Source organism: Heloderma suspectum, chromosome 6, assembly GCF_057233095.1.
Source record: "Heloderma suspectum isolate Gila_16-S chromosome 6, 16-S_ref, whole genome shotgun sequence".
NCBI lineage: Eukaryota > Metazoa > Chordata > Lepidosauria > Squamata > Helodermatidae > Heloderma > Heloderma suspectum.
The window spans coordinates 21,761,323-21,777,881 of NC_139463.1; the positions used below are offsets into that span (position 1 = coordinate 21,761,323).

Genomic DNA, 16,559 nt, shown 5'->3' on the forward strand with positions numbered 1-16,559 from the left:
TCTCCGCTATTCTGTTATGATTTCTCCGGTGCAGTCTTATGTATGTTTGTTGGAAGTAAGCTCCACTGTGTTCAATGGGGCTTACTCACAAGCAAGTGCGTACTGGATGGCAGCCTTACGGAATTCAATGGTGGAAGGTCCAGATTGTAATGTCGCAGGATTTGCTTCAAGATTTAGGGGGAAGGGAGTAAGGCACATCATGCAGATTCCTTATACTGAGCCAACACATCTGGACCAGGAGTGGGGATCCTGTTACCCTCTGGATGTTGTTGAACTACAACTCCCATCACCCCTGACCACTGGCCATACTGGCTGGGAGTCCAACAACGTCTGGAGAGCCACAAGTTCCTCACCCCTGCTTTAACTATAGATGCCAGAAGTACCAAAACATCCCAAGGAATAACCGATGCGTCCGGTACATAGCCATTTATTGATAGAAAACAACAACAACGCTCCAGTGGCAACAGGAATTAAAATATCGCCCATATCTTATAAAACCGTAAACAAAGCATCTAAAGACAATACAAAATTGTCCATACAAAAGGGATACACACTTCGTTCAGCGGTCTTCGAGAGTTCAGGCTCGACCTGCATCCTGGAATTTCTTCAGCAGGGGTTCATCTGCCCGAAGTGCAAAGGTCAAAGTGCGCTTCTCATAGTACTGGGAGTCGAGCTCCAGGTTACTGATCACGTCCGAGAGGAGGTGGGCTCGCTCCACGGAGCATCCCGGCGCATCGTAGCTCAGGGCAGTGAAATGCACATGGAGGTGGTAGTAGGATGGCTGGTAATGCAGGTAGACCCGGAGCTGTGTCCCAGCAACGCCAAAGCGCTTCACTACAGCTTCCTGGGGGGAGAAAAATGAGATGTCTCTTAATGCCTTGAGCCGGTAGCGATCAACCGTTTGGGCAACTGCTATATGAGACAAGTCAAAAGTATAAGATAGTTGTTTATATGTCATAGTATTTATGTATGGATGTATTCATTCGTTCAAAGCATTTTTATCCCGCTCTTCAGTCAAAAGTCTCCCAGAGCGACCTACAAGAATCAATAATTAGACAGCTCCTGCCCTCAGGTTTACACTCTAAAAAAGACACGTGACACAAGGAAAGGGATTGGGAAGGGCGGGGGGGGGGGAGCAGGATGGTGATGATTGATTCAGTTGCCCAGGTGGATGGGAATCAACTGTATTCAGGCTCACACTACTTCTGGGCTGGCCTGTTCTTTGCTGGCCTGTTCCTCTTTTCTTTCTTCTCTTCTGCAGTTCCTTTTTGAATTCAAGCTTAATCAGTTTCTTCTCCCATCCCCTCAGGAAAAGATACTTCCTCAGATGTCCTTCTGGTTGCAGACGGGGAGGGGAGGTGGCATTGGGAGCTTGATGGTGGCTGCTCACCAGGTTGTGTTCATACCCTCACCGTATTGCCCCAAAACTAGCAGGCTGGCTTAATCAGTAAAAGTCATTAAAAAGCAGCAGGAACAAACAGAGCCTTGGCACTACATTTTTTATTTACTTATTTTAAAACATTTCTTGGCCGCCTTTCAGGGCAGGAGCCCTCCCAAGGCAGCTTACAGCAATAAAATACATAAAATCAGTTAAAATGTTAGAAGTGATAAAAACAATAAAAAAACAATAAAAGCCAACAATAAAACCAGCAATAATGTTAACAGCAGTAACAGCAACAATAGTAGTCATATCAAGAGAAGGCCACAGTAAAATAATACATTTTCAAGGCCTTAAAAGCCTGCGATGACAGAGCCTGGCAGACCTCCGACGGCAGCTTGTTCCAAAGGTGTGGGGCCACTGCAGAGAAGGCCTTTACTCTACCTTAAAAGAGTAAAAACTTGGAGGGGGAATCCAGAAAATCTAAATATTTAGAAGTCCTGAGCAAGGAAAAAGGTCTTCACCTGGTGCTTAAGGGCACTGAACTCGGCATCGGGCGAAGCTCCCGGGGCACCACAACAGAGAAAGCTATCTCTCCAATCACCACCTGCCTTGGACAAAGGCCTCCAAGGATAATCTTCAGGTGGGGTCATAGAATCATAGAATGTTAGAGTTGGAAGGGACCTTTCAGGTCATCTATTCCAAGCCCCTGCTCAGTGCAGGAATCTTGCACATACAGAGCCCCTGACAGATGGCTGCCCAGTCTCTACTTAAGGGTGCAATCCTATGTGTGTTTAGACAGAAAAAAGGCCTACAACTCCCATGGCTGGCTGGGGAATGCTGGGAGCTATGGGTCTTTTTTCTGTCTAAACATGCAAAGGATTGGGCCCTAAATATATTTTATTTATGTGGGAGAAGGTGGGCCTTTACTCATTTCATGTACACAGGTCCAAAGCCATGAAGGGCTGTAATGGACTTTGCAACGGACTGGCAGCCAGTGCAATTGTTTCAAAGCTGCCACAATACATTTCATTTGATCGCTCCCAGCCAGTCATCAGTAGTTTGTACCAACAGCCGCTTCCGAATAGTCTTCAAAGGGTGCCCTACATAGAACACATTTGGGTAATCTAAATGAGACGTTACCTGGGCATGGATAATCATGGGCAAGGCTAGGCCTGAGGTAGTTTGTGGGGAAATTCACCTAGAGTTGACTGAGGAAGAAGCTAGGGTCCAAATGTCTTCCTCCCATAAAATACTCCCTTAGCATGTCAGGGGAAAGGTGAATCTAGAATCTCTTCCCTGTTCCCACTAATTTCGTATATGTGTAGTATAATGTATGTGAGAGGAACTTTCAGACGGTTGCTAACACATGCTCTCTCTCTCTCTCTCTCTCTCTCACACACACACACACACTCCACTGCAATATGAAATGGAACAGGCCAGCAACAGACCCGTTGTCCGCTGGGCCTGGGCCTGTTTTAGCTCTTACGTTCCTTTAGCTCCCTCATTAACAAGGCCCACTGGGTTGAGGCTGTGGTGGATGGAAAAGATACAATGGCTGGCGCGTTTCCCTAAAAGGGGACCTTTCCCAGCTTGTGTTGCTCTCCATTTCAACTTCATTTCTCCAGAGGGTTTGGCAAGTTGCAGCCTCCCATTACCAGATAGTGTAATCAAAGCTATTAAACAGCAGCACTGAACTTGTCGGAGACCTTCAGAAACACTCTAATTTTGCTTGGGAATGCAGTGAACTGCACTGAACCTTGGCCTGATCTCAGACCTAATCTCTGGGTTCTGTGGTGCAATATAACATACATAAGCCACTCCACGTTAAACATTATCCGGTGTACAACAACTGAAAATAACAATTCACAATAAAAACAGGAACTCCAAGCAAAATCTGCTTTGGTCTCACTTCCCTAACCCCAACTACATTTTACTGGGAGGTGAGTCCCACTGATTTCAAGAGAGGGTTTAACTCACATTGCTCCCATAACAGTCCTCTAAAGCAGGGGAAGGCAGAAGGCAGACCTCCAGATGTTTGCGACTTCTTTTGGACAGGAATGCTGGAAGTCCAAAACATCTGGAGATGGATTGGCCCTGCTGGCTTGGAATTGTGGGAGTTGCAGTCCAACACATCTGGAGGGCTCCAGGTTGGACAAGGCTGCCCCAAAGAAAGGTTTGTGGGGGCACAATGGGACACTGAACACTAACTTCTCACCATGCAGTAACAGGCCATGTGTGAAGCCATGTCTGCTTGCCTCCAAGTGGAGACAGCGATGCGTAAACCAGCCCCAAAACAACTGAGTTGGAAGTGCCGCTGATTCAGTTTGGAGCCATCTAAGTTACACCCTTGAAATGTAAAGCAGGGGAGAGAGAACGGAGTTACACATTCCATAAATAAACTCTCTGTGAACAATTTCTTTGGTTCTGGGAAGAGCGGGTGAAGCGCGCATTTGGCTCCAGCTGATGATCCCCGTTCCAGCTTATTCCTCAGAATTAGCCTGAGCCAAGAGGAAATGGACAGATGTTTTCTAAGAAGTGTCATTTTGCTCTGCAGAGATGTGTAACTCTGCAGCCTGCATAACTTTGACCATCTTTATGTGGCTATTCTATAAAGTAATCAACAACTGGAAGGCAGAGGGGTGGGGTGGCTGTCGCACAACAAGAGGAATTTGAAGCAAAACGGAATCTGTGTGCATGAAGGACTGTTTCCTTTAAAAAGTTTCACACTGAGATGATACGAACACGACTCATATAGGAGGTAGATTCATGCATACAGGGAACATGAGAAACGGCCTAAGAAAGGTGGTGTCAAACAGGCCAATGGAATGGAAAAATAAATTGTTATGTGCTGTAATGAGATAATCCCATGCACGCTTTTTTAGGAGTAAAAGAGCAATCTGTGTCAGGATCGCTGGGGGGTGGGCATGGGCAAAAGTCAAGGTAGAACCGGTAGAAAGTCAGTGTAGGGAAACGCTGTGGTGGTGGTGGTGGGCACCCATGGGGGCACATTTAAAGCCTGGGAAGCATGCTGTATACCCCTTCTCTATGGCACAGAAGATCTCTTTGACTGCGACTTATGACGGATTGTTGTCTGTCTTCTTGGGATGTGTATCCTGTCCTGTCTACATTTGAGCTATGCATAGAAATGTCACAGGCTGTACCTTCTGTGTTTCTTGGCATTTGGGCCAATGTGTTTTCCTCCCTCTATTTCTGTGTGTGCACATGTGTGCATCTGGCAACTGAGCATAACCCTTCACACATCTGATGAAGTGGGCTGTACTTCACAAAGATTTAGGACACAATACGTTTGTCTTTAAGCTGCCTCAGAACTCCCTGCATTTTTGCTTTAATGGTGTGGAACAGTTACAGCCCTCTGGGATTTTGTTGTCTTGGATTATTTGGTCCGGGCTAGCCATGACTGTGTGAGAAGCTCAACAGGTCTCAAAGGAAGATCCAGTCAAGTATTAAAGAGTCAAACCTATCAACAAAGGGGAGAGCCTGAGCATCTGGAAAATCACTCTCTTCCTGGTATGGGATCAACACTGGGGTGGATTCCCTGGTTCTCCAAACAGCAAATTCTGAGCTGCTCAGAACAGAGTGCAACATGTTCTGCAGGCACAGGTAGGTAAAAAGATGGCAAATGCAATAAAGGCTATTTTGGGGGATTTTTTAAAACAACAAGATTTCCCCTCCGATTTTTTATTGTGAGTTTGAACAAAACAAAACAAACCGAAAACATAACAAACCCGAAAATAAGAACTAACTAACTAACTAACTAACTAAATAAATAAATAAAACATAATCTAAAATGCTCAGTTTCAAATATTACAGTATTCAAGAAACCACAAGATTTTAACTAGTTTATGATGCTTACAGATCTGGTATATTCTGTTCCCAAGAGAAGGTTTTGCAGCTTCTCCTCCACAAAAATAAAATAAAATTACAACTAGCAATAGAAGGGTAGGGGATATCACATGGGAGTTCACTTTTCTGACAGTACACTGCTCACACAAGTAGACAGCTTGTATAAGCAATTATTTCAGTATGTGCGGATGTGGGGGTCTTGCGGGCTGCACGAATGGTTGCATAAGTTTTGAGTTTCTATCCATCATTGTTACAAAGACAGGTGTGGAAATATGATGGCAAAAAATTAAAATAAAAATTCCTAACCATTAGGAAATAACGGCAACAACAAAAACAAAAAGAGAAGTAAAAGAAGTGAAAATTTATCCAGTTTTTCTAGCTGTGTCTATGCTATAACTCGTTGATGGAAAACCAACAGGAATAAGCAAAAAGATGTATGGTGTTCCACCTTCCACACAGGACTAGAAGGGGACCAATGCATAGTAAAGCATCCAGCTTTGTGCATGAAAACTACTTTAGAATCTTTTAGAAGCGTTCACAGACATAAGCTCTATAGGTGCAACCTAGAGAAGCAAGGTGTTGGCATGCTTACACTGCAGTCAATGAATGAGGTTCAACTGCACTGGGATTTCCCTGGTACTTAGGGGTGGCTTGTGGGAAGATGCTGAGGGGGGTCTCGAACCAATCTTCAGCATCTTACCCCCTGCACTACCAGTAACCTGGTCTCTTAGCCAATGAAGCAAATGAAGCTCTCTGAATTAAAAGTGCCCTATACACTGAAGTTCCAGCCTGAAAACAATGAACTGACCCCATAGCCTCACAGGCCAATGGGGAGACACGCAGGCCTTTTAAGCCCCCCTCCATCAAAGTCAGCTCCTCAGTCTGAGCAGCTCATTTCATCAAGTAGCTCTGGGGGCCCTCAAAACTTTTTGGCTCAGTGGGCATATTTAGAATTTTGAGTGCGGCGGGTGCTCTCACAAAATGGCTGCCATGGTGGGTATGAATGGCCAGAAAATACTCATTTCCCAAAGGCAAACTGGTGAGATTAAAATAAAAGTAACTTACTCAAGAATCTACGCACAAGGCAGAGGTGGGGGTCTGAGCTCCAAAACACAAAACCACTCTTTTGAACCCAAAAGAAGATGGTGCCGGAGGGCAGCAGTCTGCTTTGCAGCAAGCCACCATCCCAGTTTAAAAGAATAATTACTTTAAAAATCTGGGAAAAACAACATCCCTAAAATAAAAATCAGGAGGGGCAGGGGGCCTGGTGGCTGCCAAGAGAAGTGTCCACAGGCACCATGCATGTTGGGGAGAGACAGACTCCTCAGATTTCAATAGTCCAGCTGGATGGAGAGGGCCTCTCTTCACACACCCCTGTGAGAGATAGTGAACAGGAAGAGGAGGGGCTTGGAGAGCCTGAATTCTTGGATGCCAGGCGCAGATGCAGAGCCGAGAGAGAGATGGCAGGGGCAGAGCTTGGGTGGTCTGCCCAATTGGCCCGGCGAGAACAGCTATGCGTAGAGACCTCATGAGATAGAGGGAGACCCCCCCCTTAAGTTAGGAAAGCGTGCCCGCCTTTTCTCAAACAGTGGGCAACCTTCAACCTTCATAGCTTCCCTTTGAACTCACTGAAGGCATTTCTTTTGTAGACTGTGAGTTACTGACCATTTGCATCTGTATGACCCATTGAAGTAAAAGGATTAAAGAGCTGTGGATAGAAGCCTCTTGTCTGTGTTTTGATCTGGCTATTTGAAGTTTAGCAGGGACAAAGGGGAACCCTGACAACACTTGCCTTCCATGGATTGCGCCTTTATGTGTTAAAAGAGCAAGGGCCAGCTCAAGTTTTCCGTGTTGGCGGCTGAGCTTCAGAAGGGCAAAGGCAATGTTGGCTCTGAGGTTTTTGAGGGCCCTTGGGCAACAGCCCCCGTCCCTCCACGAGTCTGCCTTCTCACTGCCACCTACTGCTCCTCCTTCTCTCCACCACCCTTGTCTGGGCCAGAGTGAGAGTCAGGTGAACAAACCCGTTGCAATGGTGAAGAGGAGGAGCAAGTCCAGGGGGCTCTTGTCGATGGGCACCTGTTGGGGTGTGGGCCCTTGGCAGGTGTTCAACCACACCTACCCTTGACGTCAGTCCTGGGCACAGCATGCTTATCAACGGCAGAATAATAGGCCAATAACATGTCAATAAAATATACAAATTAGCCATGGAAACCTCCTAGTGTCGCTCTTTCATTTTCAAAGCACGCAACACATTGTTGCAAGAAGGGCAGCTGCATCAGGTTGAAGGGGAGCCAAAAACGGGAAACAAAAGGGGAGCAGTTTTTGAGAACGGATCCATGCAGCTCAATGATACCCACGTTTCCTCCAAAGGAAGCCTCACTTATTTCATTGGGTATTTCTCCTAAGTAAGCATGCGCAGGATTGCAGCTTCAGACCTCATAAGCTGACACCTCCAGAATTTCCATGTGAGTGCCAGCTGCAGGGCACGGTGCCACTTGATTCGGAAAGGCACTGCGCAACATCTGGTCCCAGAGAGGCACATTTCATTTTGCCAGTTCAGCCTGGCAGCAGGCAATTCATCACAGGGAAAAATAATTGTCACCAGAAGACTGAGTGGTGGTGGCGACAGCAGCAGAAGTGGCGGCGGGGAGGCAGTCTTCTGGCAAGAGAAGCTATAAATCCACACCGTGGTGCCTAAGCTGCAGGGTGTGAAATATTCAAAATAAAAACTCCACATTAAATTCCGATGAGAAAGCATGGATCCTTGATTGCCAGCCAGAGCCTCACCAGATTGGCCCATTAACAAATCACTCAGATGCTGACATGGGCAATTTCCTCAAAACTTCGTAGGAAGTGAGTGAGCAGCAAAAGAGAATCGTAATTCCCCTGCACTGTGGAATTTCCCCTTGGGTGGAATTTCCCCTTGGGTTAGCCCAGATCCGTTGCCAGCAGCATAGCTGCCACATAATATACACAAGGGGAGGAAGTGGACTTCCTGTGGATGTCCTGTGGCAGTGGGTGCCTACGCAAACACACACATGGTGGGGCTGAACCATAACTGAAAATATACCTTTTCCAACAGCCATTCCCAGGAAGGTGACCTTGTCCTCTGTATGAAGACTTGTTTTTGTACCTCACTTAGAAATGTCTTTCTTTCTTTTTGGTTATTAATGGTGTATTAGATGTTTTCATTCTCCAACACAACTCAACCAGTGCAGCCTTTTCCCTCCTCCTGCCTCCACTCCTTCCCCTTTATTTCAACCTCCCTTCTTCATATCACCCTATATTGAAATTGTAAAGGTTTCATGTCTATAAGTAAAGTCACTAAGCAAAACCTGGGTAAAATAATAGTTACACAGAATTAAAAAAACCAAAACTTTAATGTAAGTGATTCATAAATACCATTAAATAAATACGGGTGCAATCCTATGAAGACAGTCACCAGCCTCTGAACTCGGAGGCTGGCAACTATGCTATGCGGGGTGGCTGAAGAATTAGAAAAAAAAATTAGAATTAGAAAAATTAGAATTAGAAAAATTAGAATTAGAAAATTAGAATTAGAAAAATTAGAATTAGAAAAAAAAACTTTAATGTAAGTGATTCATAAATACCATTAAATAAATACGGGTGCAATCCTATGAAGACAGTCACCAGCCTCTGAACTCGGAGGCTGGCAACTATGCTATGCGGGGTGGCTGGAGAATTAGAAAAAAAAATAGAATTAGAAAAATGAGAATTAGAAAAATGAGAATTAGAAAATTAGAATTAGAAAAATTAGAATTAGAAAAAAAAACTTTAATGTAAGTGAATCATAAATATCATTAAATAAATACGGGTGCAATCCTATGAAGACAGTCATCAGCCTCTGAACTCGGAGGCTGGCAACTATGCTATGCGGGGTGGCTGGAGAATTAGAAAAAAAAATAGAATTAGAAAAATGAGAATTAGAAAAATGAGAATTAGAAAATTAGAATTAGAAAAATTAGAATTAGAAAAAAAAACTTTAATGTAAGTGAATCATAAATATCATTAAATAAATACGGGTGCAATCCTATGAAGACAGTCATCAGCCTCTGAACTCGGAGGCTGGCAACTATGCTATGCAGGGTGGCTGGAGCACGGAGGGGATCCTCTCCTCTGTGCCCCAGCCGCCCTGCATTTTCAGCTAGAACTGCGATTTCATACGCCTAGCTGGGGACTTCAGAGCGGGAGAGGCAACGCAGCACACAGGAAGCCTTGTAAAGAGGCTTACACAGAGTCCTCCCTTCCCCGCCCCTGGGATCTTCCCCTTTCTCCTGTCTCTGCACTACATTTCTGAGCGTGGAGATGTAGCTGACGTGGAGAGAACCCGGCTACAAGGGGGCGGGGGAGAGGAGTACGGTTTCTGGAAACCGCATTTGGAGCCCTGGCTCTGACCTTGGTTCCCAGAAACCGAAAAATCCTATGGCCCTCCTAAACAGTGTCTAGTGGCCGTAGGATTGCTCCCTTAATAAATAATCCCGTTGAGAGCTTTAAGCAAACAAACAAAACACAGGGGAGATGTGCTTTCAAGGATGGGAGAGGGGGAAACAAATAGCCTTTCAGAAACAAAACAAAACATTATTTTGAAAGCAAGATTCACACACAACAGAACATTACTGCAGAGAGGGTGAGGAGAAGAGGAAGTACTACTGGTATTCACTGTAGGGATTTTTTCCACCTAAGGTCTACATTAGCACACTTGCGCTCAAGCAGTATAGTAGGGAAATACTTGGCCCATTTTACAAAATCATGTGGGCAAACAGAAAGGGGGGGATGTATGTATGTATTTGATTTGTAGCCCCCCTTTCTACCAAGAAAAATGGCACTTGAGGTGGCTTACAACCATAAATAAAAGATGATTAAAGCAATAACAAAACAATGCATTAAAGCACAATAAAACCACAGCAATAACAAAATAAAAACAACATCCAACCCAACAGACTCAGTTACATGCCAAAGGCCTGCCTGAATAAAAAGGTCTTTGCCTGCTGGCAAAAGAACAGCACAAGGAGCGCCTGTTTTCACTGTTATCTCACCTGCACTACCTCCCTGTGACATTGGCTTCGTAAATGCCATGGGTGCCACTGGGGTTGCCAGCTTCTGAACCAGTCACTGCAGCTGACCCTTTAACAGCAGTTTGATCTGCAGCAATTAGCAGCTGGCCACGGCCCACGTTTGGCTCCAAGCCATGAAAAGCTTCATCTCCTGTTTTTTGTTTTGTTTTTTCTCAATTTTGCACAACAAACCCCTGTTAAATGCCCAGGAGCAGGCCCGTGTGTGTGTTTATCTCATTGTTTGTCAACCTTAGATACCATGAAGTGGGGTGCGTGTGGAGAAATGTAGTTTCACCGTGACAAAAAATATTGCTATTTGAGTGGTGGGAATAAAATGATAACTTTGCAACAGAAACATCATCTTGGGGGCTGGTATCTGGAACTCCACAAGGGCATGTTAATTTTGTTCATGTGAAAGAGAAGAAGGCCATGAGATGCCTTCACCAACAAACAAAGAACCCAGTGTGTGCTCAGGTAATGGAAAACCAGGACAGGGAAAAATCTGGATTAAACAGAAGAGGATACCCACCTTCCCTTCTTGTGAGATGTTCCTAAGCAAAGGCAGATGCTCAGCAGTAAGGTCCCTGAGTGACTTGATTCCCCGGCAGTGGCAGATGGCAATTAAGTACAAATCGTCTAACTGCAAAGACAGAATAGGTAGTTGAGGTTAGATAAGCAGAGAAAAGATTCTCAAATTTTGCCACAGCAAGTCATGATGAATTACATTGAACCTCCATCATAGGATGGCCACTACTGCATCACCAAAAAAAGGACACTGGTTTTTGCATAAACTTCACAAATCTGTATGTCTATAGATGCTGGTATTTCTGATATTTTGGCCTTGCCCTTTTTACCAAGAAGAAAGCTAGGTGAGTAGCACCCCACCCACATGCCCGGTTTTCAATATGAAGTTTTTATATGGGGGAGCATTCAATTCTGATAGCCTTTGAAGTGGTACAGTCTATGAATAGTTTTAGCACAGGATCTGCTGTTTGTGCTGAGTAGGCCTAAACTGACTACGGAGATTTCCCTTGGAGGTGGTTGCAAAAAGGTTGGAGAAGTATCTTTTGGAGTAGCTTCTCCTAGGACAGCAGGTTCTGACCACCACTTGACCTGGTTAACATTGCCTTCCTGAAGAAGGGAGGAATACCTTGTTTTCTGGATATTTTCAAGCAACCTCAGTTTGAGAGAGTTTGAAACCAAAGCATTTGGTAACTTCTGAGAAAGCATTACCAATACCCGGGATGGGCTCCAGTCACGGCATTACTCAAAATAACTCTTCTCAAGAATGAATGAGTCAGTTGACAATATCAGCGTTGTTAGAAATGTTGCTTGGAAAGACAGTTTGGCTAGACTTCTGGCATCTCCCAGAATACTTTGTGGATTCACTGATAAACTTCTGGATATGAAAGTTATTTTAAATCCAGTGGAGCACTGCCAATCACTGTGGCCTACTCAAAGTACACGGTGACACGAATAACACTGGTTGATAAGATAGTCATGACCCAGTGTGTCATAAAAGAGGGTGTATGGCCCACTGGGCAAGTCACCTTCTTTCAGGCTCAGTTACCCATCTTTAAAATGGGAGCATTGTGCTAAAAAGCCCTTAAAACATTCTGTACCAGTTGATCCAAATTCTACACCAAGAAAAGTGAAGACTGAGATCTGCATACATTATGCATTGTCTTTGACATTGGGTTTATGTACAGATGGAGAAGAACTCCTAGTGGGTGCAATTGAACCTTGGTGTGTGCCTATGGTAAGGTATACTCAGGGCCAGTGAAGGTGGCAAAGAAACAACACTTCACTGCCTCCATTCAGTCTTCCATATGCCACCCAGTGGAGCTTTTCAGGGTTGTTCGTGGCCCATTACATGCTGGCCCTAGGGAGACTGTAGTCCCATCTGAGGCCCGCTGTAATTCCTTTGCTAAGCACTTCCAGGATAAAATCTCTTGCATCCGCCGGGACGTAGACTCCAGTCTTATAGCAGGTGAATCTGGTGAGGTGTCCAGAGCACAGCCTTGTCCAGTTTTCTTAGATGAGTGTCAGTTGGTACAGCTTGAGGATGTTGACAAGATGCTTGGCTTGGACTGGTTTGTGCAATCACTTCCATATTGGATCCTTGCCCCTCTTGGCTTATAAAAACTGGCAGGGAAGGAATAGCTGGCTGGGCCAGGGAGCGATTAATACCTCCTTGTGAGAGGGAGTGGTTCCGGGCCGCCTCAAAGAGGTGGTGGTGAGACCACTCCTAAAGAAATACTCCCTGGACCCGGAAAAACTTAATAATTTTGGGCCAGTGGCAAATGTTTCTTTCCTTGGCGAGGTTCTTGCGTGGGTGGTTGCCAACCACCTCCAAACACTCTTGGATGAGACTGATTATTTAGATCCATTTCAGTCAGGGTTCAGGCCAGGTTTTGGCATGGAAACAGCCTTGGTTGCCCTGTATGATGACCTATGTCAGGAGAGAGACAGGGGGAATGTGACCTTGTTGATTCTCCTTGATCTTTCGGTGGCTTTCGATACCATCGACCATGGTATCCTTCTGGGGCGAGTTGGGAGTGGGAGGCAGTGCATTGCAGTGGTTTCACTCCTACTTGGATGGATGGCTTCAGAAGGTGGTACTTGGGGGATATTGCTTGGTCCCATGGATTCTCAGATATGGAGTTCTGCAGGGGTAGGTTTTCGCCCCCATGTCATTCAACATCTACATGAAACTGTTGAGTGAGGTCATCGGTACATTTGGAGTGTGCTGTCATCAGTATGCTGATGACATGCAGCTCTATTTCTCTTTTTCATCTTCTTCAGGTGAGGCTGTGGATGTGCTAAATTGGTGCCTGGCTGTGACAATGGACTGGATGAGAGCTAATAAACTGAAACTTAATCCAGACAAGACTGAGATGCTGGTAGTAGGTGGTTTTGCCGACTGGATGGAGGGTACTAAACCTGTTCTGGATGGGGTTGCACTCCCCTTGAAGGAGCAGGTTCGTACAGTCAGGGCCAGAAATATTGGAACAAGGATAACTGTTTTGGCAGTTGGCCTCTGTATACCACCACATTGAAGTTGAAAGGAAACACACCCAGATGGGAGCAAAGTCAGGACTTACAGCTGTAATTCAAGGGGTGTGACAAAAGTGGGGCACTAACCATTCAGGAAGGACAGCCAGTGGCATACACACACACACCCATCGTTGGTGGCTCATAAGTAATGGAACAAATGGCTGACAAGCAGCTGAATGGACAGGTGTGGCCTGTTTCCTGGGTACCCCATGACCAATCAAGGAGATAAAAGGCCTGGAGGTGGTTCTGAGTGTTACATTTGCATTTGGTAGCTGTTCACTGGAACTCCCAACATGAGGTCCAAAGAGGTGTCCATGCGAGTGAAGGAGGCCATCAATAGGCTGAGGAAACAAAATGAACCCATCAGAGAGATAGCAAAAACAGTGGGAGTGGCCAACACAACAGTTTGGAACATCCTGAAAAAGAAGGAATTAACTGGCAAGCTCAGCAACAGCAAAAGGCCTGGAAGAGCACAGAAGACAACTAAAGTGGATGACCGCAGAATTCTGTTCATGGTGAAGAGGAACCCTTTCACAACATCTAGCCAGGTCAAGAATAGTCTTGCGGAGGTAGGCGTGTCATTACCAACATCTACAGTCAAGAGATGGCTTTATGAGTGTAAATACAGAGGCTTCACAACAAGGTGCAAACCACTGGTAACGCTCAAGAACAGCCAGGCCAGATTAGCCTTTGCCAGCAAACACCTAAAAAGGCCTGCCCAGTTCTGGAATAAGATTCTTTGGACTGATGAAACTAAGATTAACTTGTACCAGAATGATGGGAAGAGAAAAGTATGGAAAAGGAAAGGAACAGCTCATGATCCAAAGCATACCACATCATCTGTCAAACATGGTGGAGGCAGTGTTATGGCATGGGCATGTATGGCTGCCAATGGAACTGGGTCACTGGTGTTTATGGATGACCTGACTGCTGATCAAAGCGGCAGGATGAATTCTGAAGTGTATAGGGCTATACTTTCTGCTCAGATTCAGCCCAATGCTGCCAAACTGATAGGACAGCGCTTCATATTGCAAATGGAAAATGACCCAAAACATACAGCAAAAGCTACCCAAGAGTTTCTCCAGGCAAAGAAGTGGGATGTTCTTCAATGGCCAAGTCAGTCACCTGATCTCAACCCAATAGAGCATGCTTCTCACTTACTGAAGAAGAGACTGAAGGCAGAAAGACCCACAAACAAGCAGCAGCTGAAGGCAGCTGCAGTGAAGGCCTGGCAAAGCATCTTGACGGAGGAAACTCAGCATCTGGTCATGTCCATGGGTTCCAGACTTCTGGCAGTCATTGACTGCAAAGGATTTTCATCCAGGTATTAAAGGCGATCCTTAAGTTTGAAATGATGTTGGTTTGTTCCATTACTTATGAGCCACCAACGATGGGTGTGTGTGTATGCCACTGGCTGTCCTTCCTGAATGGTTAGTGCCCCACTTTTGTCACACCCCTTGAATTACAGCTGAAAGTCCTGACTTCACCCCCATCTGGGTGTGTTTCCTTTCAACTTCAGTATGGTGGTGTACAGAGGCCAACTGCCAAAACAGTTATCCTTGTTCCAATATGTCTAGCTCTGACTGTAGCTTGGGGGTCCTCCCGGAGCCATCTTTGCCAATAGAGCCTCAAGTATCCTCAGTGGCACGGAGTGCCTTCTACCATCTTTGGTTGGTGGCCCTGCTACGCCCCTATCTGGACAAGGATAATGGAGATCTCCTGGTTAGCCAGGAGATAACCTGGCTTCAGTTGTCTATTTTGGTAGCCTCCAAGTTAGATTACTGCAATGCACTCTACATGGGACTGCCGTTGAAGATGGTTCAGAAGCTGCAGCATGTGCAAAATGCAGCAGCAAGACTGATAACGGAGACCAGAAGGTGTGAACATGTAAGACCGATTCTGGCCCGCTTGCACTGGCTGCCTATATACTTCCGAGCCCAATTCAAAATGCTGGTTTTGACCGATAAAGCCCTACATGGCTTGGGACCACAGTACTTGACGGAACGCCTCTCCCGGCATGAACCGACCCATACACTACGCTCTGCATCTAAGGCCCTCCTCCAGGAGCCTCCTCCAAGGGAGGCTCGGAGGGTGGCAACAAGGGAGGGGACCTTTTTGGTGGTGGCTTCCCATTTATGGAATAATCTCTTTGATGAGGCCCACCTGGCGCCAACATTGTCATCTTTTCAGTGCCAGGTTAAAAGTGCCCTCTACTCTCAGGCATTTGGCGGTGTATAATGAGTCTCTTGATTGTCTTTGGCTGATGGTTTTAAAATGGTTTTAGATCATATATGTTGTTGTTGTGTTCATTATTTGTTTTATGTCATTATGTGAATTATTTTTATATTTTATATAATGTATTTTAATGGTTTTTAATTTTTGTGAACCACCCAGAGAGCTTCAGCTATGGGGTGGTATAGAAATATAATAAATGAAATGAAATTTTGCATAATTTGTTCTTGTTTTGCTAGTCATCAGGTGGAGAGCACTGAAGCCCTTCCCTCAACCATTAAAACTCATATACAGCTTTCCTCTCTGGCAGAGGTGGGCAATTGTGGGGGTCCGGGGGCCACCCCCCCCAACCCCTCCATGAGCCGCACTGCTGCCAGCATCCCACAGATCCCACAGTGGTGGCAAAAAAAATTCGTTTTCCACTATGGAGTGCTAAATAGGTCAAATTTAGCTTGTTTTCAAGGAGACTTTTTTACCGCCATCGTGGCTAAGCATTTTGGCAGCCAGGAGGGGGACAGCAGGAGCCACGCTGCAGGCAGTACATGCAGTCTATGAGCTGCATGTTGCCCACCCCTGCAATACAGCTTCTCTTGATTTCGGGAGATTGCATATTATGTCATACTATAGCCATCTTGGGACCTTCTTAAGTGTTCCTTAAGAACATCCTTAAGCGTTCTCCTTAATCATCTGGAAATTGCTATTTGAAATACATAAACTTATTGTTTATCAGCATCAGCAGCATATACGTAAACAGTGGAACAGAATGCCTTGACAGGTGGTCAACTGTCCTTCATTAGAGGTTTTTAAGCCGAGGATGGATGGCCACCTATGTGCACTGGTAGCAGAATGGATCAGATCACCTTTGAGGTCCCTTCCAACTCTATGATTTTATAAAGCACCAAAAAATGTTTCAGTGCTTTACAGATATTAAGATACCCTGTCTGCAGGCT

The 16,559-nt window shown here is 45.3% G+C and overlaps 1 protein-coding gene across 1 annotated transcript in view; it reads right to left on the bottom strand.

The window, feature by feature from the left end:
• Window positions 1–268: 268 nt before the first annotated feature.
• The window catches only part of DCPS (decapping enzyme, scavenger), an 84,061-nt gene continuing 67,770 nt past the window's right edge, over window positions 269–16,559 (bottom strand). The window contains exons 5-6 of the mRNA XM_084803741.1: window positions 10,850–10,960; window positions 269–844 (exon numbers count right to left, since the gene is read on the bottom strand). Of these exons, the coding sequence (XP_084659867.1) occupies window positions 578–844; window positions 10,850–10,960 (378 nt within the window). The 3' untranslated portion in view covers window positions 269–577. The remainder of the gene's footprint in view (window positions 845–10,849; window positions 10,961–16,559) is intronic.